Here is a 25,540-nt window from a genome sequence, read left to right on the forward strand (position 1 = left end):
CCAATGCTGGTTCACCCTGTGGGGGAAAAAAGGCCTTTTTTATTATTCACTAGGCAGCAGACGATACAATCAGGAGAGGGAAAGTTTGATTCGACTCCTTTCAAGACGCGCTATTCAATACAAGCCATCAAATGGGTACTTAAATTGTCTCATTAAATTTGCACCAAAGTGTTTTGTGGTTTGGTTGGTTGGTTTTTTTTTCACTTCCTTACCCTGGTTTGTCAACAAATTGAGTGTTTCAAGAGGGAGCACACATACATACAGCATGTTCTATGCATGCGGGTGCAGATTAAACTGTTAAGAGCAGCACTTGAAGATAAGCGCGATGGCTGGTGCGGGTCTTAAGCACGTAGCTTTATGTAATGACAGCGCCTCGTATTCTGTAATAAAATGCTTGAATTAATTAGTAGCTGGAGAGCATTACCGCTTTCACCATGCATCAACAAATAGGTGACGTTCAAAATGCGATGCTGTGTGTGGTCGTAAAGTTTTTTTTTGCAATCGTAAAGCTATTGTTTTCCATTTTAAGCCTTGCTGGAGAAATGAAGAGTGTGTTTTGTGCATTGAAATGAGTGTAACACGCTTTTGGAATACAGTTTTGGATTTAATGTGCAATGTAGAGATTAATTTAATTCATAAAACGAGTATTTGTGTTGGGGAGTTTCAATTCGTTTTCGATCCCTGGTTTGGTGTGATAAATATTTCTGGCTATTGTGTAAAGAAACAATCATTTTGTCATTGTTTGGAACAAGCACAATACGAATCTTATATGACAAAATGTGAAAAGAGTACAATACTTGTCAAGACCTGCTGCTGCACAATATAACGTCAAATAAGCAAACTGTAGCACAATATTCACAGATGTTCATGTTTTGCTAAAGTTGAATATTGAAATAGTTATCCCTGAGTTGTCAAACGCTTGTCAGAAGCAAAAAAAAAAAAAAACTCTGAAACCAGCAGCCAACAAACAACAATGTAGCCAAACGAACAAGAGCGGTAAAAAGAAATTTGTAACTTATTTACAGCACAAGTGCAACGTCTGGGCGTTATGTTGCTGGAAAATGCTATAAATGTGACATGAGGGCGAAATTTCAGTCAAAATTTGGTTGGATAAAAAAATGAAACTTTTCTTTTTGAAAATAGAACAAATTTACGTTTTCAGATTGTTCCTTATCAAAACACAGTACATCTTCAACCATTAAAACTTTTACTTTAAACGCCCTTTAAAAAAAAAAACAAAAACAAACTCAACAAAAAACGTATCGCTCCTTATAAAGAAAACCCAACTTTTCCGCCTTGAAATAGCGAAACAGTGTTGCTCTTGCTCAACGAATGATGGATTGCGTTATCAATAGCGTTCGATTACAGCGCAGCGCAGACGAAGAGGGAAAGAACAGTGGAAGCTAAAAGATAACATCTTGCTTTCGAACGCAATTTCTTTTTCTGAATTTTCTTTTTTTTGCTGATTTGCGCATCAAATCACTGTTCTTTTGTGTGTAGAAAATTACTTTCAGTTTGCATGAGAACGCTTTACAAACGCATCATGGTAAGTACTGTGCCTTCTTTTTCTGTCTGCCTGCGGGAATTTTTTGATTACACGCGTTCGCTTCATGGTTCAACCCGTGTTTGAAACCAGGATGAAGTCATCGATAGAGATTCCTGAACATTATTACACTTCCCTTTCCCCCAACCACAAAATGGGGGTAAAAGTTTGAATTAACTTTGTGCGGAAAAACAAAAACATACATCCCATCCTTTCTCGCTGCAGGCGGAAAGCGTTTGCCCAAACATGGAAAAACAACCGTAGACGAGATGCCTGCCAGGCGGTGGGTGAGCTCGTGTGTGTGTGTGTTTGTTTGAATGTTATCAAGAAAAGGGAAGCAAGATTCATCATATAATTGGGGAGGTTCCACGTTCGTTCCCCAGATGTGATGCGCTTTAACTGGATTCGTTTAAGGGAAGTGGTGCTGCTACTCGTAGGTCGGTAGAGCAAACAAACATCGGTACATCGCGTGCGTGCGGTGGAAGGAAGTGTGTGGAAATGACCACCAACGGGTAAGTTGATTAAACGGTGACTGCGTGGACAGTGTACAAACAACTACGAACGGGCTGATTCGAGGCCAGTAACGAAGCATTTACTGCAACAAGATGGATCGTTTTGACCTGGTTTGACCGTACAGAGGGGACGCGTATATAGCAAGCTGTGTGTGTCTACGATGAGGCAAGACCTTGAACCGCATCTTTGGGCAAACGGGTACTATCTTCTTACATAGCAGCGATAGGTAAACAGCGCTGCGAAGGAGCGAGGCGTTGAAATGGACGAGACGCAACAATGATGCCAGGCAAAGGAAGGAGAAAGAAAACACCAGAGGAAGCTAACAAATCTGGCCGAACTCGACCGGAAATTAACATCCTGAGGCTTTGGGGGGGGATGGACAGCAAACTGGACCGGTGGGAAATAATCACAGCCAGCCAGGACAGGCGAGCGCCCGCGCGCGCGCGTAAAGAAAACATGGACACCCATTATTATGCTTCCACTCGCTCGACTCGGCCCTAAAGCCCTAGAGGTGGGTGGCAATGGTTGGCCAAAGAAGGCAGTAAGAGGCAAAGGGCTTTACTCCTCTGAGACACACCTGCCCGAGATGCTGGGAGACACAACGCACCCGTACTGTGCGGAAAAAACCGACCGAACGTACGACCGGTGAGGTCGACTTTTTTCCATCAATTTGCAATTTAATGGAAAAAGCCAATCCGAATGGGAGGGTGGTGGTGGTGGTCACTGCCAGGGGCAGCCAGGGGAAGGGAAACTGGGCAAACACGAAGGAATCAAATAATTTACCCCAAATATTGCACCATTCCGCCAAACCCCGGGTCGTTTGGAAAGGAAAGGGAAGGGCCGCGGTAGAGTCGTCCTGTTGCGCCATTGTTTCCACGCTTCGGTTGTTTTTTGTTATCCATTCCAGCCGAGCCACCAGGGGGAGGGGAGCGGAGGGAAAGCGAGAGAACGTGTTCGGTGTGCTGAGCATGGATAATGCGCGCAGCAGAGACACGGCAGATGTAATGCGTCTTGCCATGTTTCACGCACGCACGTGAAGAGAAAATAGATAGACGCTGGGGATGTTTTGTGTAGGCAAACTGCAACCGAAATTGCCCTTGGACCCACGGGCAAAAATGATGTCCAGTGATGGGACCAAAGGAGGGGTGCTATGGTGGCTGTTTAATAATCGAAATACTTCACCGCTCGGACGCCCCTCGCCATTGAATGGCAGTTCGCGGAAGAGACTCCCAATAATGGACACGAGTGACAGGCTCGTAAGGGCGCGTGGGCCCTTCCCCGGATGGAATGCTTGTATGTTTGCATTATTGCGCATCCGCTCCATTTCGGACGCCACCCGACGGTTGGACGGTGCGAACCGGCCCTACAGGTTGCACGGGAGCGGATGGTTCGGATGAAACAGAAATGCCAACGAAGTTTTTCCTTCTCTGTTTTGCCTGAGTATGAATTGTTGTTCACTTTCGTTTTTCTTTACCATTCTGCCCGCCTACCAGGGCAACGAAGAAGCTACATTATTGTTGAATGTTTTCCATTTCCTCATCCTCTCTGCACAAATTATCGTCCTGGGCATCCGTACTATTCCCTAATCTTCTATCTTTCCCTTTTTGCATGGCAGGGCGAACTGTAAACTGAAGATAAAGATGAAGAAATATGGCATACGCTGCCACGGGGAAAACTTAAATCATAAATTTTTCTTTCGAATGCGTAATATTTGCTTTTATTTTTCCCTTGCAGACTTCTGCTGGATTTGTGTGTGTGTGTGTCCGCTCGTGGGTGGAATGCGTGCGTTTGCTTTTCTTATTTTTAGCCAAGCCGTTGGGATTTGTATTATTGCGATAGGATTTTTTCCTTAAAAAACATTTATTTATTCAGAAACATGTATCCTCTCCTACAGGGTTGCATTCGTTTTGCTCGAGGCAGTGGTTGGAATAAAACATTGGAGAATGAGTGCCTCTGCTTTGAAAGTATTTGTTAAAAAAAACCCTATATTTGTGTTTGATTGCTTACATACAATCAAACGACTGTATTTGTTGAAGTATTTGCTCTAATATTAACATTAAATTACACAGTTTTGTTGAACTTTAGCCCCCAGAGGGTGTCCTTTGGAGCACTTTGAACGTTGTTAGTTGATTTTCGGTTGTTCTCTCCAAGCGAGGAAAACAAACAGAAAGTGCCATTTGAGGCCTTATCGGTTGTAGCTCATGAACCTTCTCGGAAAGAGCTTAAAACAATGCGTTCAATTGACATACCCAATTTAATCGATTTAATCTTTTGTCTTTAAAGATCTAGATGATTCACCCATAGCAGTGCTTTAGGTAACTAAGCCATGCGTTTGACCCTTATGATGTAATGTGTAAAGCAGGATGCGTAAATAAGCTTTAATATTTTAGTGTAACCATTTCCTTGCCTACCTTTTTCGTTGTTTATTTATATTTATAGTGTATTTTATGTTAATAATGGTTCGAATTTTCACCTCCGCTTCCCCCGGGATCATTTACGCAAACAAAGCTTCGATTCACCGGGTTGCTAGCCCTCCCAGCCAATCAGTTTTCCAACCAACTGGCCAACCTTTCCCAATAGCGGCGTAAATAACGTAAATGCGTGCTCATCGCGCACGCTGTGCGTTGTGCCTGTAGCGCAACGATGATACCACACAAAACAAACACATTATTTAAAGGGTAAAGGCTTGAGGAGATGGGGAAAAAAGTTTTCAGCACTCAACAATTGAAGCGCAATAGGGAAAAAAACAGAAAAAAAGAATTTCAAATTGTGAGAGCTACAACAACAGGCGTCGAATTCACCATAAACACACGCGCTGGATTCGTTCCCATGCGCCACCCATGAATCCCCGCGGCGACCGTGTCGAAATTGTGTCGCTTTAACACGCGGCGCGCCAAATAAATGTGGCACATGTAGCGTGCATAAATATACATTCCCATGCTAATGTGTGAGCCCGCTCCTGCACAATCGTCGGCGGTATTGGGTGGCAACTGTTGGCAACTGTTGGAGTATGTACGTACGTACACACATGTGCGCAATTCCAAGGAACCAGTGGGCTGACGGGGAGGAGTGTGCGCCAGCCTGGACGGGGTAATGTTATCACTAGAATCGGTTTTATTTTTTATTTCGCCCTAGCTCTTGCTTCTCGTTAGGTTTGTTTACACTTTAGCTCGTTGCTGTTGTTGATGTGTTTTTATTTTATTATTACGATTCAACCCGCACGTTCGACCGCTTAACCAAATGCGGTGAGGAAAATGGCTATTTTGGTGATTATTTTGTTCCACCAGTCGGTCGCTACCCCTCCTTTCTGGGACGTTTGAACTGCGGCCGGCAAACAAATAAATAAATGTCCGTCAGCATGATGACATACTGGCGGTTTGTATGAGCTGCTGCTGTGAGTCGTTTTTCGCAATAAATCAACATCACATCACATTGACACGTTCCATCACGTTCGTTCAACGGCGACGTGGGTTGTCTCCCATTTGGGGCCCGTGCCATTTTCCGTGCTCGCACCATTTGAATATGATGCTGCCGTATTCAATCGCTTCCTGTAAATGAATGGGTTTCCACACTGAGGGGGAAAGGAAGGCAAGGAATAATTGTATGCATGATATGTCCGGGGCACGAGTCGTCCTGAAACACTTCATCATGTTTTGGCAGCACAAAAAGGTGGGAGTGGGGGAGGGGGGGGGGGGAGGATTTTCAAAAAGAAAACACACACACAAAAAAACCAAATTTGTTTGTCACCCTCATCCTGATGATGTTCTCACGAAATGAACTTCTTGCTCAAGTGTGAGACTCGGGGTTTGGATGCTACGAGCCGCACCAACGGGCCACTCTCGAGCTTCAACAGGCAAAATGGCTATCGACGTCGTCTTATTATTCATGCCTTTGTCAACTCCCTGGGGTGGGCAGTGAGAGGTTGGATAAATTCCACACTGCAAGACTTGGACGAGGAACAAAACCCATCAAACTATCCTTCCGGAACGTACCGAAGGCCACAAAAGGTGATCTCATCCATTGCGAGATGCCATCCCTTGGTGCACGGAGGAAAAGGCGGGGGAGTTTTCATCGATTTGCATTTGCACGATGGCTTCCGTGCTGATGTGGTTTGCTGATTTGCTGGTTGCTGTCAGTTTGCGTTCACCACCAGATCCGTTGCTTATCCCTAGGGGGGGGAAGAGAGATGGCAAAGGCATGATAAAGTCCATCACTCCGACCCCGGAACGAGCCATCTTAACGACCGTGCGCCAGTGTCCCATAAAGGCTGACCTCACTGTACATCATCGCATCGCCCGAGAGCCGCAATGGCGGCCAAAAGACGGGCGTACTGCTTAATCGATTCTTTCCCTGGAAGTTTGTTTTGTCTTTGTCATGGATGGCGAGTGTTGTTGGTAAGCTGACTGCTGACAGGTCATCGGCAGAAAGTTGTCAACAAGCTTCGAACTATGAAGCAAAACCAGCGAGCAATGCAACTAGTCAGAGGCTAGAACTGTCCTAGTAGGCCGATTGTACAAGTTTTGATAGCTACATACCGTCTTTTATCGTCCATCGTGGTTTATTGTTCGTGTCGTGTTGAGATGTAATCGTAAAAAAAAAAACAACAACAATACTATTACCAACCTGTAACGAGAGGAGAAGAAATACCGTATGTTAGCTGCATCTAATCTAATCAATCCGATAAGCATGAATTACGTGAGCTGTATGTGATAGTATGGGGCGCAACGGCAGCGGAGGTGAATGGGCAATCAAACCAGCTGGCAATTTATCTAATGACCGTTCGCCCAAACGAAAGCGAGCAAGCTGGTGTGCGGGGGGTACGATAAAAAATTCATTCATTGCTAGGCTGCACGCTTTCATTTCCTCCAATAGTCAATCATGTTATATATCGGAAGCGCGTCCACCTATTCCACCGTATTTGCCCATATTAACATAACCCCTCTTGCGCCTCTGGCCGGTTGCTTCGAACGTTCCGTGCCGTGGATCGAATGGACAGCTTACTCCCCCTTCCATCTCGCCACCGAAACGGATGCTAAACGTGCAGTGGAATCCAATTTTGCTGGCGAGAAAACGCGCGCCTAGCCTGGGCCGGATCGTGGATTCACCCAGCACCACGCGCCGAAAGGTATGCAATCTTTTCGCATTACCAAGATAAAGTTAATGCCATTATCGTCGTTTCCGTTGTGTGGTGGCCTGTTGGTCTTTTTCTCCCTGTTGTAGCTTTCCTTTCCGCTTCCATTCCCTCATTCTCTCTCTGTCTCTCTCTTTTGCTCCAATGTTGGTTAAAGTTATATCATGGAGTGGAGAAAGAAGCCGCCGCCATAACTTGGCATAGAAAGAAAAAGAAATTTCCACCAAGTGTGTGTGTGTGAGTGGGCGAAAAAGAAAAAGGCCCACCGTATTCACTCACTACTGCCGGCCTGTTCACATTATCATCCTTCCCATCATCATGGTAATCATCGCGATGGCCTCGTACGCAGAAAGCTCACACGTATGCGGGCACACACACACACACGCACGCATGGGAATACGAGCGTGTTGTAACAAATCGAGATAAAATCGCTTCCAACTGTGTGTGTGTGTTGGGTGGTAGTTGTAGGGAGGACGAGTGGGAGCGTTTGCTATTTGCATGCGTGTAACATGCTTGTGTGCTAGAGTGTGGAATGGTGCGTGATCTCGATATAATAAATGAAATCGAGTTAAAATTGCATACCAACAGGCGCCAGCAACTTCAGCACCGGAACGAGTCTGCATGCGTAGAGACGACTCGAAGCAGGGAGCATAGTTGTTGACGACAACGACAACGACGACGAGGTGAAGGAAGTTGATGATGATGATGATGGTGATGGTAAAAGCTGTAGTCTCGACTGGCGCCTCAAGTTGTGAGTGTTTTTTTTTACTCTCTTTTGTGTAATGAAGAGCAAAGCAAATGGGGTGAGTACACATATTCTCAGATACATACACACACACACATATACGGAGGGACCCCCGAAGAGTGCAAATTTCTAGCCACTGAAGCCAATGTGTTTGGCTTACCAAGCAACCAGACGACGGTGGCGCACATTGATAGACTTCAGGCGCTCCTGCATGATGATATGCAACAAGCTGGTTCAAAGATCAAATACCACTTTCGCTGTGGTGGCAGTGGCAGAAGCGGTGGAAAGGCACGTTTTCGGGCACGTGTTTGTGAGTCAGCTTTCATGAGCTCATCACGGGAGCAAAGGCTGAGCTGGTGTGCTGAAAAGTCCAGCTCGATGTCGGAAGTGCTGCCCACCCCGGAATGTTTGTCCGTTCCGTACAGGGACAGGGTGCATCACTGTGAGGGCTATTGAGACAATTGAACGCTTCCAGTACGGTTCACCAGGGCTGGGTGGGTAAATTAAAACACAGTCAAACACACACACACAGATGCCCAGTTTCATCAAGACGATCGCAATAAAATCAATTACGGTACGGTCCGGTGGTGTGTGGTAGAGTGCATTCATCATTTGTTTGAGGAGGGAAGTTTGCTGAACAAATCCGGAAGGTTGAAGTGTTGAAGTGGGTTCGCTCACAAAAGGGGCCTGTCGAGCTCAAGCACGGTCCGAACAAATTGAGCATGTGATGGTGCAGTGTCAGCATGGTCCTTAGTGTCCTTAGTGGGGCTCGCTCCGGGGCTCGATCGCAACCGGGGAAAGGGGTTAATAATTGGATTTTAATAATACATTTGTGGAGCATGATGCAATTCCAAAGTGTACTGTTGCCAGGGAGCAAGGATAGGGAGTGAAATCGGGCAAGGATTATTACACCCTTTACGTTCGGAACGGATTGGAGCGTATGCTTTGACAAACCCAACTGGAAATCCTTCCGTGCAATCGTGCGTACGGTGTGAATGGAGCAGTTTTGTTTGATTGTTATTGCGGGACAAAAGAAACACACGCGTGGCGTACGCATGGATGCAGTTATTATACATGATGAGTCGTTACCGTCAAATGGTCGAATAAATGGTAACAGATTTGCCTCTTACTTACTTCCCATGATGTTTGTAATCAGTGCTACTTTCTCAGCCCACCGCTACAGACACTACAAACGGTCTGCAATTCATTTACATTAAGTCGCCCCATGCATGCATGTTTAATAAAGTGTGAGCCTATCGTGCTTCCCAAACGCTGCCCCATTTTCCCACGACCGGTGTGAAAAATGTGAACCCATTAGTGTTAAACCGTGCGCTGGTGGTTGGATTCGTTCCAGTCGCGTTCCTTCACAACGGCGTCCGCCCAAACTTCCCCCCACCCGCTTACCGCAAGTGTTTGCAGGTGGGGCAGGTGGCGGTCGTTGATACAACCAGCAACGCCGGCACGCAATGCTTTGGTGATGATAATTGATGGCGAAAGTTGGAACTAATTAGCGTCATCGTGAGCACACGCTCGCACACTGTTCGCCCACTGTCAATCGTATTTCAGGCGCACGGAAGGCGCCGACAGCACGGGAACACACGGTGGTAAATGGTTTATGTTTGACTAAGCTCCAAATGGTTTCCCAAGCGTGGAGCTGTCCAAGCGCAGCGGGTAAGAGATGGTTCGCTGCCAGAGGATTTAGAAGTTTGTCTTACGCGGGCGGCGAATAGTTGGCGAAGGTTGCGAACGAAAATGTACATAGTTTCGTTTGTTTACTTTCTGGGATGGGGTCTGGCAAACACAACCCGCGCAAACACTCACTCGCGAATGGTGGTGCTGGTTTGTGGTTAATGGTGGCACCGGTACAGAGCGGTACGAGGGCTGTAGTTGAAATGAGTGGAGTAACTGCAACCAAAGCCGCTGATGAATGGGTTTAGCGGGGATGCTTTTAATGAGCCATTAATGGATTAACAAACTCGGGTTTTTGGTCGCTTCATTGAACCGGGAAGCTTATGAATCAGTTTGTTTGCCTTCCAATAGAGTGACGTTCTGCTGATCAATTTTAGTTAAGTAACAGATGCTCCAACAGTGCTCCACTCATACTCACATGTCTGCCGCATGCTTTTGGTTGTGATTTAAGTTCACTCTGGCGTTCAAATAGCAGAAAATGAACTGCGTTTGAAGGAGAAAAATCTATCCCTTTCTCCACGCTATAGATCCCGCCGGATTGCCGGATGATTGCATTCTGGCGTCTCTGGCAAGTACGGCCCCTTGTGCGTTTGACAACCGAATCTGAATTGGAAGTGATTTCCATGCATGCTTGGACCGGGTGCTACGTTCTGCATCGAACAGTCTTTTGTGCCCGAGACAGTATGCAAATGCAGGCACTCGCCAGCGTTCCTGCTAGAGCACGGCCGGAACGTTCCGAGCACAAAAGTTGACACTGTTTTGTGAGTGTGCTGAAGGGAGCTTTCTTCGAGCGTGAAGTTGCATCGAACAGGACTTGGCTGTCGAGAGAAGATAGCACAATGCTGCCACAACGTTTCGCAGCTGCTACGGTGGGAAGATTATGTTATTTCGAAGTCACACGATGGCCGAACGACGGCCGTGGACGGGGGAGGGTAGGGTGTAGGGAAATGTTTGCTTAAAGTTTCCGTTGCATCTTTTCATCGCTCCCTGCCCCCCCCCCCCCCCCGGCATGGTGACATAGAAATCGTACCAAAGCGACACGGGTGTGATTTTCAAGTGATTAACATCCATTATTCATAATTCACCCGATTTTGGAAGTTTCCCACTTCATCCAACGGTAGCATTGGAGGTGAAATTTTCCGCACCACGCCCGGGAGCAAGTTTTGTGTCAATTTCATGCTAACGGCTTAACGTTACGCTACCGTACCTGCGACTTGAGTGTTTTAAGAGTGCATGGGGGACGGATTTGGCGGAAAAGTTTTCCCGTTTTTAGCGGACGCTCGGTTGGACGGAAGCGAAGCTCGAATCGATCATCATTTCACTCGTCAACGCGTCGCCGTTACCGTATCTAGGAGAGTTTTGCGGATTTTCCGAAATCAGTGTCACTACGGTAGCTAGGGCGAGGGCGGTGCGAATGGGTGGAACAAAAAGTTTGTCCACCCATCGTCACCCACTTGTCACCGACCGTGAAGAATTAGCTGACGCGTGTGCCAGGCCGTCGTCGACTAATCATGGAACCGATCGAGCACTGCCATCCATCATCCAGGTTTACTTGGCACCACGAAGCTAAGGCGGTTAGCGTCTTTCGAGCGACTTTCGTTCGCGTGTAAAAGATTGAATAAAAACTTTGTGGTCGTATTATTGAAGGGCAAGTATGAAGCGTTCCCTTTGATCGAAAGTTCCGGTGAAATAGCGTTGAATTAAACTGAGGCGTGATACCAACACAACACCGAAATATGACTCATAGTTAACTTTGTAAACATTGGGTACCGCAAAACCGCAAAAGCAAACTTCAACCGTCAATTAGCACAAATTAAAGGAAAACAAACTCCGGCTCGGCAAAATCAAAACCAGCGTGGAAAGTTTAATTTGTGTTGGTGGCATTTCTGCTCCCTGGCAGTCGGCGATTTTCAGATCTGATCTCCGAAGCGACAAGTCGCTTAATTTGGGTGTGTATCAATCCCGGGTGATCGTGATTGCGACGGCTAGGCGACCGTGATTGTCGCTTCGTTCATTGATTGGTTTCGTTCACATTGATTGTGATTCTTAAATTTGCTTGTCAACTGTTGAAAGCGTAGGAAAAACAAATGAATAAATTAACCACAGCTGATTGGAGTGCGGTTGTCTGATTCCGAATTTATGATTTCGTGATAAGGAAATGAAGCGAAGCGCTTGAGCGTTGGTTGTTGGTATTGTTGAAGCTACGCGATGTAACGCCATCGTGAAACGAAACAATGTGCTGTACGCTAAAGGCTCAAATGGAATTTTCACGATACACTATTTATTTTATAATTTATAATATGAATAGTATTTTGATTAAATGATTGAATTGGTATATGAATATAAAACATTATATAATATATAGAATATAAAATCAGACCGTTGAATAGTTTGATGCATCATTAAGACTAATCATAGAGAACCCGTATAGAATTATAACCGTAAAGAAGCTTTGTATTATTGGTTTAACAACTTTTCAAGTACTCTATTAATTGCACAACGTACGTTTTCATGCAACCAAGAGTGCAAATACGATACTAGCTTTGGAAACTATGATAATGAATGAATTATTTAAAAAGTTTCAATTGCAAAATCCGTCACGAAATGATTCAAAATTAAATGACTTTTTTTATAGTTCATAGGAAAGTTCTGTTATAATTGAATGTTTAACCAATACTAAGCATATTGGAATGCCTTATCATCTCATCTTATCAGCTTTAAGTTTGTTCGCTAATTGATTCCTGCCTGTTTGGCTCATTTATTTGTAGCAATGCGTGTGCATCACACTATTTATGATTATCGCGTTGGGTGTAGCTGACGCTTTAACAGCTATTTTATTTTGTTTAGCATTAGCAAAAAAACCTTATTGCTCTCTCTCTTTCTCCCACACACACACATATTACGCAACCGTTTAAGCACAAATCGTTTCGCTATCAAGTCTGCGGTTTGGTTTGCTAAAATGTTTAAACATCCGCACCGCAGCAAGCGTCCCGGTACGGAACGAGAAACAATCTCCCCCCAGGCCGTGGCCCCAGGGAACGATGGGGTATCATACCACCACCACCACCAGTACCACCGTTTGGGCATGTTCCGTGCTTGCAGGCCACATTTTTAATGGCAATTAAAAATGTATGCAAATCAAGAATTTAATCGTCCATTTAACCGTTGCCCGTTACCATCACCGTTCGATGTTTGCTCATCGAAATGCTGTTCGCTCGCATCGCGCACTTCCGGCCATCCCTTCCGCTGCGAAGTGCGGCGGGTTCTGATAGCATGCCCCTGCTTCTACCTCTCCTGCTCGATGCCTTTTCAAATGTAAATTAAGTTGTTCGAGCAAGTCGTTAAAGGCCGTTTTCCTTTGGCCGCCGGGGGAGTTGAACTTCGGTTGTGTCGGTTTTTCTGTCATTACGTGTACGTCGTGTGGCTTCGTGAGTGTGTGTGTGTGTTATTGGTGTGCTGTGGGTAAGCTTCTGGGCGGTACATAGACGACTCGTCAACACGAGTCGGGCCTCACAACGAAAGCTGCCACGGGTGCAGCCACGATGGCGATGGCAAGCGAAAGGCGTTTGCGTGCTTAATGGGTACGACTAGCACGGTTGAAGGGGAATGGCGTTCTTTTCCATACTTCTATCGAGTGCTCCATTTTCCGGTCCCGATACCCGGATCTCGTAAACATTGAGCACCACCATCACCAGCCGAAAGCCGACGCGAAAGGAATTCATCGATTATCGGTTTCGCTTTTCCACACTATTTTTCCAATGGTTTGCCGGAGGAAGCTCACACTCGTTCTTTGTACCATCCCCGATTTTTGCCCGATTCCACCCATAAAACGATCGATCGGAAAGGAAGGAAAAACGATTGCCGCAGACACAGTGTGCAAGAAAGTAGGAAAGAGAGAACAATAAAGAGCGTAGAAGATAAATGAAGAAAAAAAAAAGAATGGAATGTGGTATAGGATGGGAACAGGGTTCCGCTTAGGTTATGGGCGCATTTTTTTTCTTCTTCCACTTCTGCTCATGAGGACAGAGAACTTCGATGGAACGGCTTCCGGTGAAGGTTTTATTTTATTTCATTTTAATCTACCCAACCCCATCACGCGACAGCCGACGTCGAAAAAGGCGCAATCGCAAGCGATGCTCCGTGTTCGATGGCGCCTTGCCGTGCGCCGTACCAGGGAGCGTTGGGATGGGAAGTCGACCTCGATCCGAAACCATCCAGCGAACCGAAGCAAAACAAGTGATTAATTAGAAATGACAGGAAGTGAAAAGTGGAAATCGTCCTCGTAATGACAGATATTAAGGCCCTCTTGCCATTCCGTGCTATCGGCACGGGGCGCCTTATCCTTACCGCACTACTCTCTGGCAGTGGCAGTTTTGGTTCTCCAGCTCGAGGGTGTGTCTGTGTGGCGGCCTGTTTGCTTGTTAGCCTGCACATTCCAGCGCCCATCTCGGGGTTCGGGGGTGCTATTTTAATGCTGCCAACGCCGGGACAAAACGCACGCGAGTGAAATTCATTTAATTGAAGCTTATCATTTGCATTAGCCCGGCTGCCTACTGGCTGGCACTGGCGTTTCGAGAAACGTGTTCAGCTTGCATTCGCCTCGTGTACGCTTCAAAGGACTGACACTGTGTTGTGAGAGCGAGGAAAGAATGATGGACAGGAGAACTTTTACACTAGTGAACACGGTACAGTTGACTGGAACGGAATTTCACTCGATCGAACGCAAATACCAACTGACACCAATTGAAATAAGACACTACGCCCGGGTGGAGAATGGAGCTCACCGAAAGGAAGGTTCGTGGCCGACCGGGGCCGAGAGGGGAGGAGAGGTGGTGGTAGAGAAAATGGCACCTTTTTTGCTGATGATGGTCAGGTTCCACTTTTGAAGGACGGCCCGCGAAGCAGCCGGGAATGTTCGTGTTAATGATGAAGCACGTTGATTAAATTTTCAATTTTCGCCAGTCCACGGCATGGACTGCTGGGCTGTTTGTTTTTGTCGGAATGAACCAACCCCTATCGATTGCGGGGCCACTTTACCGCTGCAACAGGAAGTCACACCGGGAGGCTGCCTCAGAGCTGACACCAAATGGCACAATGATTAAACGGACCGAACTCGTCGAATTCGATTGGGAGGAAATCAAAATTGCAATAAACTTAGGCTCGATCCGAACTGAACGCCATCTGAAGTTGGACGCCTTCTGCTTCGCCCAACTACTCAGTGTGACTTCCATGCACTAACAGAGCCCAACCGGGATGGTGGAAACCAATCAACGTATACTTTTTTAATCAATTCTGATGTTGCGCGCAATTTCATCGACCCACAAAAAAGCACTCCACCAGTTGCTGAAAAGTGTAAGATGTGCAAAAAAAGAGTCTGCAATTGGTAGAAAGAGTTTCAGTAGCGTTTCACTCAAAAGATGTAAAGAAATAGCATCCACACAAAAAAGAGCAACCCTTGATTGCCTTCAAAGTTGGGAATGCAGTATTGGGGAAGTAAATTTATAGATTTTCCTCTCTAGCACCGCACAAAAGCGCATCGATGCATTAACGATCAAAAGTTTAAAGATCGCTTTGCTCAAGTGCTCAAACGAGTGGATGAAAACGCAAACCGGAATGAATTTTTAACGAGATCCGTTTTTCGCTACATTCGCTAATCACTTTCCATTGCTGTGTGGCTGCACACACACACACACACACACACACACACACACACACACACACACAATGACTAACATTCATAAGGACAGTGTCAAGATTTTTCCACTCCACCGTGAAGTTGATAAGAAGCGACGGGGACGGGCGAAAATTTTCATCCAGCACAGCCGCTCTCACACTCCACGATCCACCTCCCCCTCCAAAAAAAACTACCATTTTCTATTTTCCAATCAACATTATCGTCTCCCATTCGTTTCGCTTCGCATCGCACCGCACCGAAGCTTTGCCCTTTCCGGGGCACGGCACGAACTTGAGCTGCCCCGGTGCCGGGAAGAACCTTAGCGGTGAATGTGTCTCAACGCCGGTACGGTACCGCAAAGTGAAATGGCAAAGTGACAGGAAATCAAATCATTTCAGAAAGCGCTGGTGTGCCACACTAACACAACAACAGCACCAACAAAAAAGAGACACCAAATTGGGCCAAACGCTAGTCCGAACAATGGTTGAAGCAAATTTATAATGGAACCGTAAGACTGGCTTTCTCTCTGGTTCGCTCGTTCGCTATCCTCGGTGATGGGAGTGTTCGATACGATAGGAAATGAATGTCTTGTTTGCATTTCCCTTTTGTCAACTGTAACAAAAGATGGAAGGAGGAGGAGAAAGATGAGTTGTATGCTTATGGTGGGGTCGCAAGTGAAAAGAAACAGTCAGCTCAATTTACTAAAAATAAAGCTTCCAACAAGTCAGGCAAGACTGTGCACCCCAAGTATTGCTATCTAGCGGGAAAGAATGACCCTTTGTGTAATGCTTGCTGTAAGTATATGTTTGTAGAATGTTTTGCAGGACCAGCAGAAAACAAATCAAACAGCAAAAACTATGAACTCACCCCCCTCACAACGTTTATCATTCCTTTCCCAAGGCCAAGGACGTTGTTAGGTTCGTTCATTGCACAACCGTGGCGCTGGCGGTACAGGCAACCACTGTATCCTCGAACGGATGTGCAAAGTATTTGTCAATTGAAACATTCCTCCAGGAATCGTTCTGGAATATTTAACCACCCCAACGCTTCCCACCCAATACGTCTGTCAAGTTGCAGCGCATTGCGTTCTGGCTCATCGCACTCAAAGCGCTCGCGCGCAGCTACTGCGCCCTAGCAGCGGTTCCGCTTGCTCTGTACCGACCTTTGCACAAGCAAACGGGCGACCCTGCTGGTTCGCGTTTGCAAGTCACTACTACCGGTCAGCTACTACCGGACAGGCAGCCACCTAGCCGCGCTGCGATGTGTTATTTGCACGAGCGCACACCCGTGCATCCCGTCCGGCTTCAACTATTTGACATTTCAGCCCGCCAGCGTGTGCGCAACTGGCAGGCGCAAAACATTCCACCCGGGACACAGCTTTTTTTTTTTGTCCAGCCAAAATGTCCAGCCAGAATGCAAGCAAGCGAGCGGCCGGGGGATGAGATCTCAGGATGGGAATGGTCAGGTTGGGAATGGTGGGACGGTGAAGGAATAGAAACATCATCATTGCCCGAAACACTAACACATGCAGACACACACACTCTCAATTGGACAGTTTTCAGTCAATATTTCCCCATTGGTATTGGTACGGGTGGAAGTGGTGGGCTGGTAGGATACAGTCCAAGTCCCTTGTGAACGATTGGCCCACTTTTGGGGTCTCCGATGGGGGCTGGCGCCGTCCTTCAGTTCGGTGCTACTGTTTGCTGAACGTGTTTTGAAAGTTTGAACAGAAAAAGGAACATATGTGCGTGTCTGTGTGTGTGTGTGGGAAGGTACGTGTGCTGGTTTATGTATGCATGTTTGCTTAGAAAGTTTCAGTTTTTCCCCCTGGCGCAGGAACGGGCAGGAATGTTGGGAGGGCAAGCCACTCGGTTCAATTGCGCTGGACATTCGACGGCAACAACAGACAGCGACAAGATAATGGAAGGCGAAACGGCAAAACGGCACCGCTCCACAGTGGTCATCACCACAGGGCCACCGTTTTCTTCTGCCACACGTGATTGTTTGTTAGCGAGTTGCGGGTGTGCCGGGAAGGGTGAGACACAGCAGTCACTGTGCCATTACTGCCCATTAGCCGATGGGTTTGACAGGCTACTGCTCGGAGCTTTTTGTTGCTAAGTGAAATTCTCCGAACGGGAAAATCGAACCGGCGGGACCGGGCTGGGTAAAGCTTCGTCACGGTACCAAGAACACGCCAGCCAGTCAGGACGTATTTAGGGTAATTTTTGGTCAAAGCAACCGGCGACTTGGATTTACCTTGCTGATGCAGACACAAAAAACCAATGCAATGCTCTATAAAAAGCTTCTTTTTGCTTGACACTTTGTACATGTCAGTTGGAGTGAAAACGGTCTCAATTAATGCACAGATTTTCATAAAAGATAATTGATTTTCAAAGCAGATGCAGCTTATTCAAAGCAAAAATACCAAGAAAGTAAATAAAATTGAACAGTTATTTGGGATATTGTTCAAGCTGATACATTTGACCTAATTCTGTGGTAAAGCATTGAACTAGCATTATTTTATTAAACATCTACTCTAATTTTTGTATCTTATATGCTATATATAGCTTTTTTATAATATTTCGTAACCTACTCTTGATTATATTTAATAGTACCAGTTGTCTTTTGGTATGCCAAAAATGCTCTATTTATTCCAGCGAATGTTCAGTGATTTTCACCTACATTCCACTGCTTATTTTTCGCAAACGGCTCCACACGGGATGACCGCTGTGTGCGACACAATACATTGCCGTTACTGAGCACCAGCCTGCCCGTCCGTTTGCCCCTGTTCCGGGTGCTGTTTGGGCGAACACGGGAATCGATATTCCCGTTACGGTTGTTTAGCTTGCTCCATGCTCGCGTATCAAACAGTCCGTCCTACTTCCCTCTCCGGTACGGTACAATGCATTTTTGATGCCATTCCGCAAACTGATTGCATCGGAGCATATGGCGGAAATCGAAAAACCTCCCCCCTCCCACACACACACACACACACACACAGAGGCGCGAATTTCATCCATTTCATCCATTGGTATGTGACATTTATGAGCCGCCTCCCCTTTTGTCAATTCCGTCCTGCTAAATGGGGCTGAGGTTAATCCGCAGCACTGTGGCGCAAGGGACCGGGGCGGGTTGCTCATTAAAATAAGGGCCACAGGGGGGACGGGGTAAAACAGAGGAAATGTCGTGAGTGAGCGGAAAAGATTGCTTTCACCGGAAATCCTTGCTGGAACCGAAATGCGAACAACCCTTCGAACGGCGGCAGCATTCTGCTGGGGTGGGACGATCACGGCAGCAACACTTGGCTTGTCCCCCCCTCTCCCCCCACCTTAATTCCCGATTGCGTGATTTTCGACAATCAATCGTTGGGCAAAAAAAAGTAGTTCGGGTGTTTGGGTGGGGACCAGCGGGGGCCGTCACCTCGCATCGAACCAGGGTTGACGGTTTGCAGCACATAATTAATGATGCGCACGATTGGACTGATTTGTGGTTGGTTGATTTGCCACGTTTTCCTTGCAACTTCCCCTGTGCCTTCCTCACTTCGGCGCTGTCTCAATTGGCTGTCAGTGCTCGTGCGCCCTTTTTCCATCCCCAGTGCTGGAGCCGAAGCCAATTCAGGAGGGAGGGTTAAGAGAAGTTAAGAGGACCTGAAACAGGCCGACGGAGCCGAGGAAAGCGATCACCATTCCACTCCAATTCGTCACCGGGAAAACGGGATCTCGATGAAAGTGTTGATGGATGAGAGCGAATCGTTTGTGCTTTGCGCTGAAGGGTTTCCCCCCGCACCCATGCTCGCATTCCGCCTGGGTATCGGGGTGGAATTTATGCTTCATGAGGCAATTTCTTCACCTGCACGGAACGATCGATAGTGAACGAAACGTTGGTGGTGCGGAAAGGGCTCGGTGTGTTAATTAATTGTGCCCCAATAAGTTGGGAAAGCATGGCGTGACAATTATGCAGCAAACAAACACACACAGGTATACCGCTGTTTATCGGGAATCGGTTTCTATCTGGGCCACGCGGGAACCAAACAACACGAGCGCAAAAAAAGCAAAACAGAACTCCATCTTACCTGAACAAGCTTGCGGTGGCAGTGGAAAGATGAGCGTGGTGGAGCTTTTTCGCCGTGCCACAGCGCAACCTAATGACTGTGGCTTAAAGCTTCGTAGCTGCTGCATAAAGTCCGAACACTCCATCAGGGCAACGTCTGCGAAGTGCAGATCGCAGAGGATTTGATTCTGAAACACACACACACACACACACATACAATGAAGGCAGATCAGTAAGGAGAAAAAGGCAATTTTGGTGTAGTTTTAAGGAAGCAAGTAATCACGCTGCCCAGTAACCTACCTTGAACCGTCTTGCACGCTTCTGATTGGGGCCAGTTAGGTTGAGACCACATGAGTTGCACCTTAAACATTCCTCGTGATAGTGATTGTTCTCATACAGCGGCGAAGGCTCTGTAAAGAAGACAGAAGAATGTACAGTGGTGTTAGCGGTTGGTGAAGTGATTTCATTGAGCTTTAATTTTCATTCGTATTTCAAGATCATGGAAACTGTACTGTAAAACGTTAAAAATGAATAGGTACAAAAATGATTCATTAAATACATTTTCAATATAATAAAAATCATTTTAAGCTAAAATATCTGTGATCTCGATCGATCAAACTAAATCAGAATAAATGTTAACGAATAGTTTCTTGAGGAGAAACTAAATGACATAGCGATAAATTATGCATCGATGAAGAAGCACTTATTCTCTTAATGTAAAGAGCTGCTAGCACTGCAAGCTGATTATGCGTAGTGTCCGACTATTTCCCTTTACTTTGCCGTCCTTTTAAGTTGAAGATTTCCATTTTACAACAATACTAATAGCAAATCAATGACAAAAAAAGAAACGAAACACGCTGCATTCAACTCTGGGAGAAGTAAAACTAAAAAAAATATATTTGAGCTTAAAACACAGAATGGCAAGAAATACACAGATTAGTTCATTAGTTCATATTTGTGAGAGCTTCATCATTTTTATGAATCACAAAAAGTAATTCATCAACAAACAACATCTGGAGAATTTCATCAAAGAACTTCATCACAACATGGTTACTAAGCTACCGAAGCTGTGTGAACGGAGAGTGTTTTTTTTCCATCAATAGCTTAGTTGCTCATACCAAGGGTAGAAAAAACCACTGGGAGAAAATTATCATTTTTCCCTGCTGGACACTCCAACGTGCCTGGTGATGGCTGACAGCAGGGGTTGAGAAAATTGTTTGATTGAATGTAGCTAGATTCTTCCACGTTCATTGGGAGTCGATCGTGCAGATGGAGCTCAACGACGCACCACAGTGCAGTAAATTGATGCAGTCAATTGGAAGTAAATTGTTCACTGTAGTTAGATGAGGTAACGAATGGTAAAATAGGGTAAACAGAGTAAAGGAAACGTGGACGTGCTCCGCCTCTTTACGCTTCTTAGCAGACGCTACGCGTCCAATCGTACCGTGCCGTTATGGATGGATGGTAAGAAAAATGGACAATTTTTCGGTATTTTACTTCCATATTTCAGCTGAAGGGACAGCAGCATGAAACGTAGACAATTGTGATGAAGAAAAATCAGTCATCCTATGTATCACTGAGCAATAAACATAAGCAATGGACACTTATTTCGATTACATGACATGTTTAGCGTATCAGCTGCATTGTTCCGAGCATTAATTCCATTTTAAGGCATGTGGCATGGATGTAACAGAGTTAATAAATATATTGATTGTGATTAAATAATCAATTTTGACGCTTCCGTCTGCAAAGAAACTTTGCGCCCTAATCGATGCTCCGAAGAATATAAATTAAATTATTATTATTATTAATAGATTCGTGCTTTCACGCACCGTGTTAGCTTGGTTAAAGTTTTCTCCATTTTCTTTAGGCAGTAGTACAGTGCAAGCAATTATCTCCTTACGAACCAATTAATAATGACCCCCGTTTGCCCGCTCGTATCAGGCCAGATAGCAGCATAATTCATCAGCACAAAAAGGCATGTACGACTCATAACTGTACTGGATCAAATCCAGATGCGTAGCATCGACGCATAAACGCCAGAAAGAAAACTCTGCTTTCCCCGCGCTCCGTGCAGTGTGTGATGGAAGGTTGTGCATAAAGTGTACGGACGGCTGTGTACGGATGCGATGCTAGTTAATGGTGCTTGGGAGATGAGCTCGACAGCTGCTAAAGCACCAAAGTTTATTATTTATGTATCGAATTATGGGTAACGCCCAGGGGCCACCCTAACATATCGTACACTCTTGCCATCCTTCCCATCCCTGTTTGGGGGTTTCCGAGGGAAATCTATTACTCTCTGCACCGTGCCGGGCAAGAGTGCTTGAGCGAGCTGGTGAAAATGATTAGCAGCGTGAACTCGCCCGGGGCGGGATCGTGTGCAGCGTGGGGAAGATCTAGGAACAGATACACCATTTGTTATGCTGCTCCCCGTCGCTGTTCTTCCTGCTGCTGTGGTTTCAAGCGGACCTGCCGTACCTGCCGATCGATGGCAGCAATGTTGCCGATTTGCACTGGGAAGGATTTGGAATTTTTTTTTTTTGCATCCACCTTTCTGCTCAAGGGATAATCTTGCACCGCAGCGAAGGAAAGTTGTTGTTTGCCACAACTTTTGCCATACGGGAACACGGTTCGTTAGGATGGGTTTGCTCCCACTTCAATGAACCATAAAAAATCCATCTTCACGCGTTAATGGAAGAAGTGGACCGGGAAAGAAAATGAGTCAATGTATCTTGTTCCTGTTTTTTCATCGCTCCTCTCTTCGGGGTGCTCGGAGAAAAGTGATGAAGTTTGGTTTGATACTTATTTTATCTGTTTGGCTACTTTCGTCCTGCAAGGAAAGATTTTCTTTGTACGGTCGATGGGTAAAACAGTGACGTATAGATCGGGCGTTAGTGAACACCTGAGCAGAAGCTGTTAGCTGTGTACCTTCTCCAAAATGAAGCTTAATATTTGAAAGCAACTCTGCCGGTCAGTTAGTAAATCATGGCACACAGTAAGGAACAGCAAAGAAACCATTACCATCCAGTTCCAGGCATTGAACGTACATTCCCCAGCGGGCTTTGTGCACTGCGTTATTCATCGCAATCGCAGGCAGAAGCTTTGGCCGCGTGCCGTATAAATAAAAGTGAAGCCAATATTTTCCGATCGATTTTTGCCAAGCAGTGACTGAACCAAACTAATCTCGAATTTAATATAATAATTTCATTTCATATCCCTGCTGTGGATGCCCGTCCAAAGTTTCCCTCCCCAAGCACAGCATGCGCAAACATCATAACTTTCCTTTTCCCACGTACGTACGCACGGAAAAGCGTACGCTGCATCCCTTGGCCGCAGGTAGAAAATTGCGTGAAAGCGGTGATACGGTCATCAAATATTGATGTGACAGATTGGCCGCACCGAGGACGCAAGCTGATGGTCCAGATGGTCTGCAGGTGAGTTTGGTCCGGTTTGGTCGACCGATCGTAAAGGTTGCGTCCATCGGTTTACTTCGCTTTCATCCGCGCTCGACGGGGATTGGAGTGGATCGATTAACGGGGCCCGGGGAAAAGGTGAGCATTGATTTTGTGTTGCTTTTCCGTTGCCTTTTTTTCTTGTTTGCTCGTTCCGGGGACGTTTGCTTTTCTTTGTTTCACTCGCCCGTGTGACGACGAGAAGGTAACGGCCAAACGATTCTCAGATTTAATCATACCAACTGTGTATACCGGACCCATGTGTTTGGTGAAAGCAGTTAGAATATGGATAAAATGCATTATATTCTAAATGACAAGGGTACGGTATAGCTGGATGGTAAATTTGATTGCTGTTTGCCTAAGATGATTATGGTTCGGGAAGTACTGAAACTGATTTAGGCTAATAATTTTTGCTAAAACATTGACGAAAAATCAATGCTCCATCTTGCGGATTGTTCAACACAATCTACCTTCAAGCCTACAAAGAAATTACGTTTTACGACACCAAAACTTCCACATTCCATCATCGGAAGGAGGCGTTAATATACGACCAATAAAACAAATGACCATAAACTTTCCCGCTGGCTCACCATTACAAACGATTAAACTTTCGCCGCATTCGATGATGGCCGTTCGATTTTCGTTTTTACCATCCTAACAAAAAAGGGGAAAAAGGTAAGTCCGATGCCTCACAACTTCAGCCTATTGACAGTTAGGATGATAATAAATGACAAAACTTTGAACCTTTCAGGCTTCATAGCGGGAGCGTGATGTGTTTCCAAACGGTCAAGTGACCGCTATCTTATCCACCAGTGCCTTCCGGCCCTCTTGAGAAGCACTCGAAGCTGCTCGAGATGGCGTTCCATTGTTTCCCCCCCCCCCCCCCGTTTCGGCTTATCTTACCGCATCCTATTCCATTTTGTTGGTGTCACAATTTTTGTGATTTTATCATCGATCGAGCTTATTCGCCGGCGATGTGTAGCGGTAATCAGCCCGTCAAAGTGTTTCCTACCGTTTCTCACGCTGCCCTGCCCCAAACAAGTGAAATGATGAAAAAGTTAATGGTTATGGCATTGAGTGGAAGTGAAACGGAATAGAGTAAAAACAAAACAAACATCTTCCCAGGTAATAGCTTCCGAAGGTGTCAAACGACACTACCGACACTGTGGTCAACCTGTCAAAGTTTACGGCTCCTGGTATTGGAGAGCCAATCGTACGATTGGATATCTTTTCCTCACTGCCAATCCTAACCCACGTGGACCACCAACATGAAGATGATGGAATTCTGGAAAAAGAATACGTGTTTGTGTATGTGTGCCGTTTCGATGCATCTTGCCTTGGTTGGTTTGAAGTGAGCACCAGAAGAGCACCAGCATGGGATGGTAAGAAAGGGGGACAAAAGTTGAACAGTCTTTTCCGTTCAAAGGTAGGGGGTGAAAATGTTCGTTTCTTTTTGCACCTGTCCGATCGACTTTGGCACTGAGTGAAAAGAGTGTAAAATAATACCTTCCATCCCAAGCGCCAGTAGCATTCAGTGTGCGGTTTCTGCTGGTATGTTGGCAGGTGGATTTTTAGTTTTTAAGAAAAGAACAGTCTTTGCGATGCCTGGCAACATCTTCATCTTCAGCAGTTGTTTTCTTAACGATGCTTCAGTTGCTAGCGTCAAGCAGTAAGCTTTTGTACATTGACAGCTTGATAGAGCACGAAATGGAGCCCCCAAAAAAACAATAATTAAAACAAACGCACCCAACAGTGCGTTAAATAAATCAAGCAAAAGGCTTGCTACCGAACACGCCTCCCAAATCTGTAAGGGGAAATTGTGCATAAAGCAACCACCACCGTACGACCCGGCGTGATTGTTTACTCGACGCCACTACCAATAATCACTTCATCAAGCACGCAGAAGGTCATAAACCGACCGGCGTCACCTTGCGGATGCGGTATGCAAAGCGGGTGCCAGGTGCTGTTCTAATTGCGAGTGCCACCGCAACTGGAGATGATTAGCATAATACCGACCCGGCAGCACTGAGCCGAATGGGTAGCTAGCAGAAGCTAGAGCTAGCTCTCAGGGTGAGTGGCAATAAAGTACGTTGTTATGATGTAAGCCGATAGTGGATTTTCCGACCTGCCGGAAGGTGCGAGTGTAATAATAAAAGAAAGCGAGCACTCAGCCCGTTTTGGCGGGGGGCTTTGGCCCGCTATTTATTATGGTTATGCGCGGGAGAAAAATGTGCCACTGGGGAGCAGGGTCACAATGTGACCCCGGTGTAGCATGAACGCTTTCCTTGCTTGATTGCACGCCCTTTGTGCCGCTCCGAGTGGGAGGGTTGAATGAATAAAAATAAATCTATCCGATGAAATCATTAACCTACCATCGGGTGGTTTGGCTATGTGTGTGTGTGTGCAAAGGAGGGAAAATATAAAGCCAAAAAGTTAGAGCGAGAGAGCGAAAGATAGTGCAAGAGTTTGTAATTAAGCTTTAGTTAAGCTTGAGCTTGAAGCAATGGGGCAAAGTGCTTCATACACCGCCGTGAGACAACTGCAATAAAATTGAATTAATTCAACACCACCTGACCGTGCAGACCTGTGACATTATTCATTGTGCTTTGGACCGTTGCGCGAGTGGAGAATACTAAGCATCGAACCAAAAAGCTGGAGGAGAGATGCGGTCAGCGACTGATGGCTTGAATTGCAAAAGAAAGCGAAAGAGAAACACGCCTGTGCTGCTGCTCTAATCCTTGGC

The 25,540-nt window shown here is 45.9% G+C and overlaps 1 protein-coding gene across 17 annotated transcripts in view; it reads right to left on the minus strand.

Moving 5' to 3' along the window:
* LOC3290563 (uncharacterized) overlaps positions 1-25,540 on the minus strand; it is a 167,935-nt gene that overhangs the window by 37,741 nt on the left and 104,654 nt on the right. For all 17 annotated transcript variants that reach the window (XM_061644050.1, XM_061644043.1, XM_061644055.1 and 14 more), the window contains 2 exons: positions 19,646-19,755; positions 19,368-19,533 (listed from right to left, as the gene is read on the minus strand). In XM_061644050.1, the coding sequence (XP_061500034.1) occupies positions 19,368-19,533; positions 19,646-19,755 (276 nt within the window). The remainder of the gene's footprint in view (positions 1-19,367; positions 19,534-19,645; positions 19,756-25,540) is intronic.

Source organism: Anopheles gambiae, chromosome 2, assembly GCF_943734735.2.
Source record: "Anopheles gambiae chromosome 2, idAnoGambNW_F1_1, whole genome shotgun sequence".
In the NCBI taxonomy this organism is placed as follows: domain Eukaryota; kingdom Metazoa; phylum Arthropoda; class Insecta; order Diptera; family Culicidae; genus Anopheles; species Anopheles gambiae.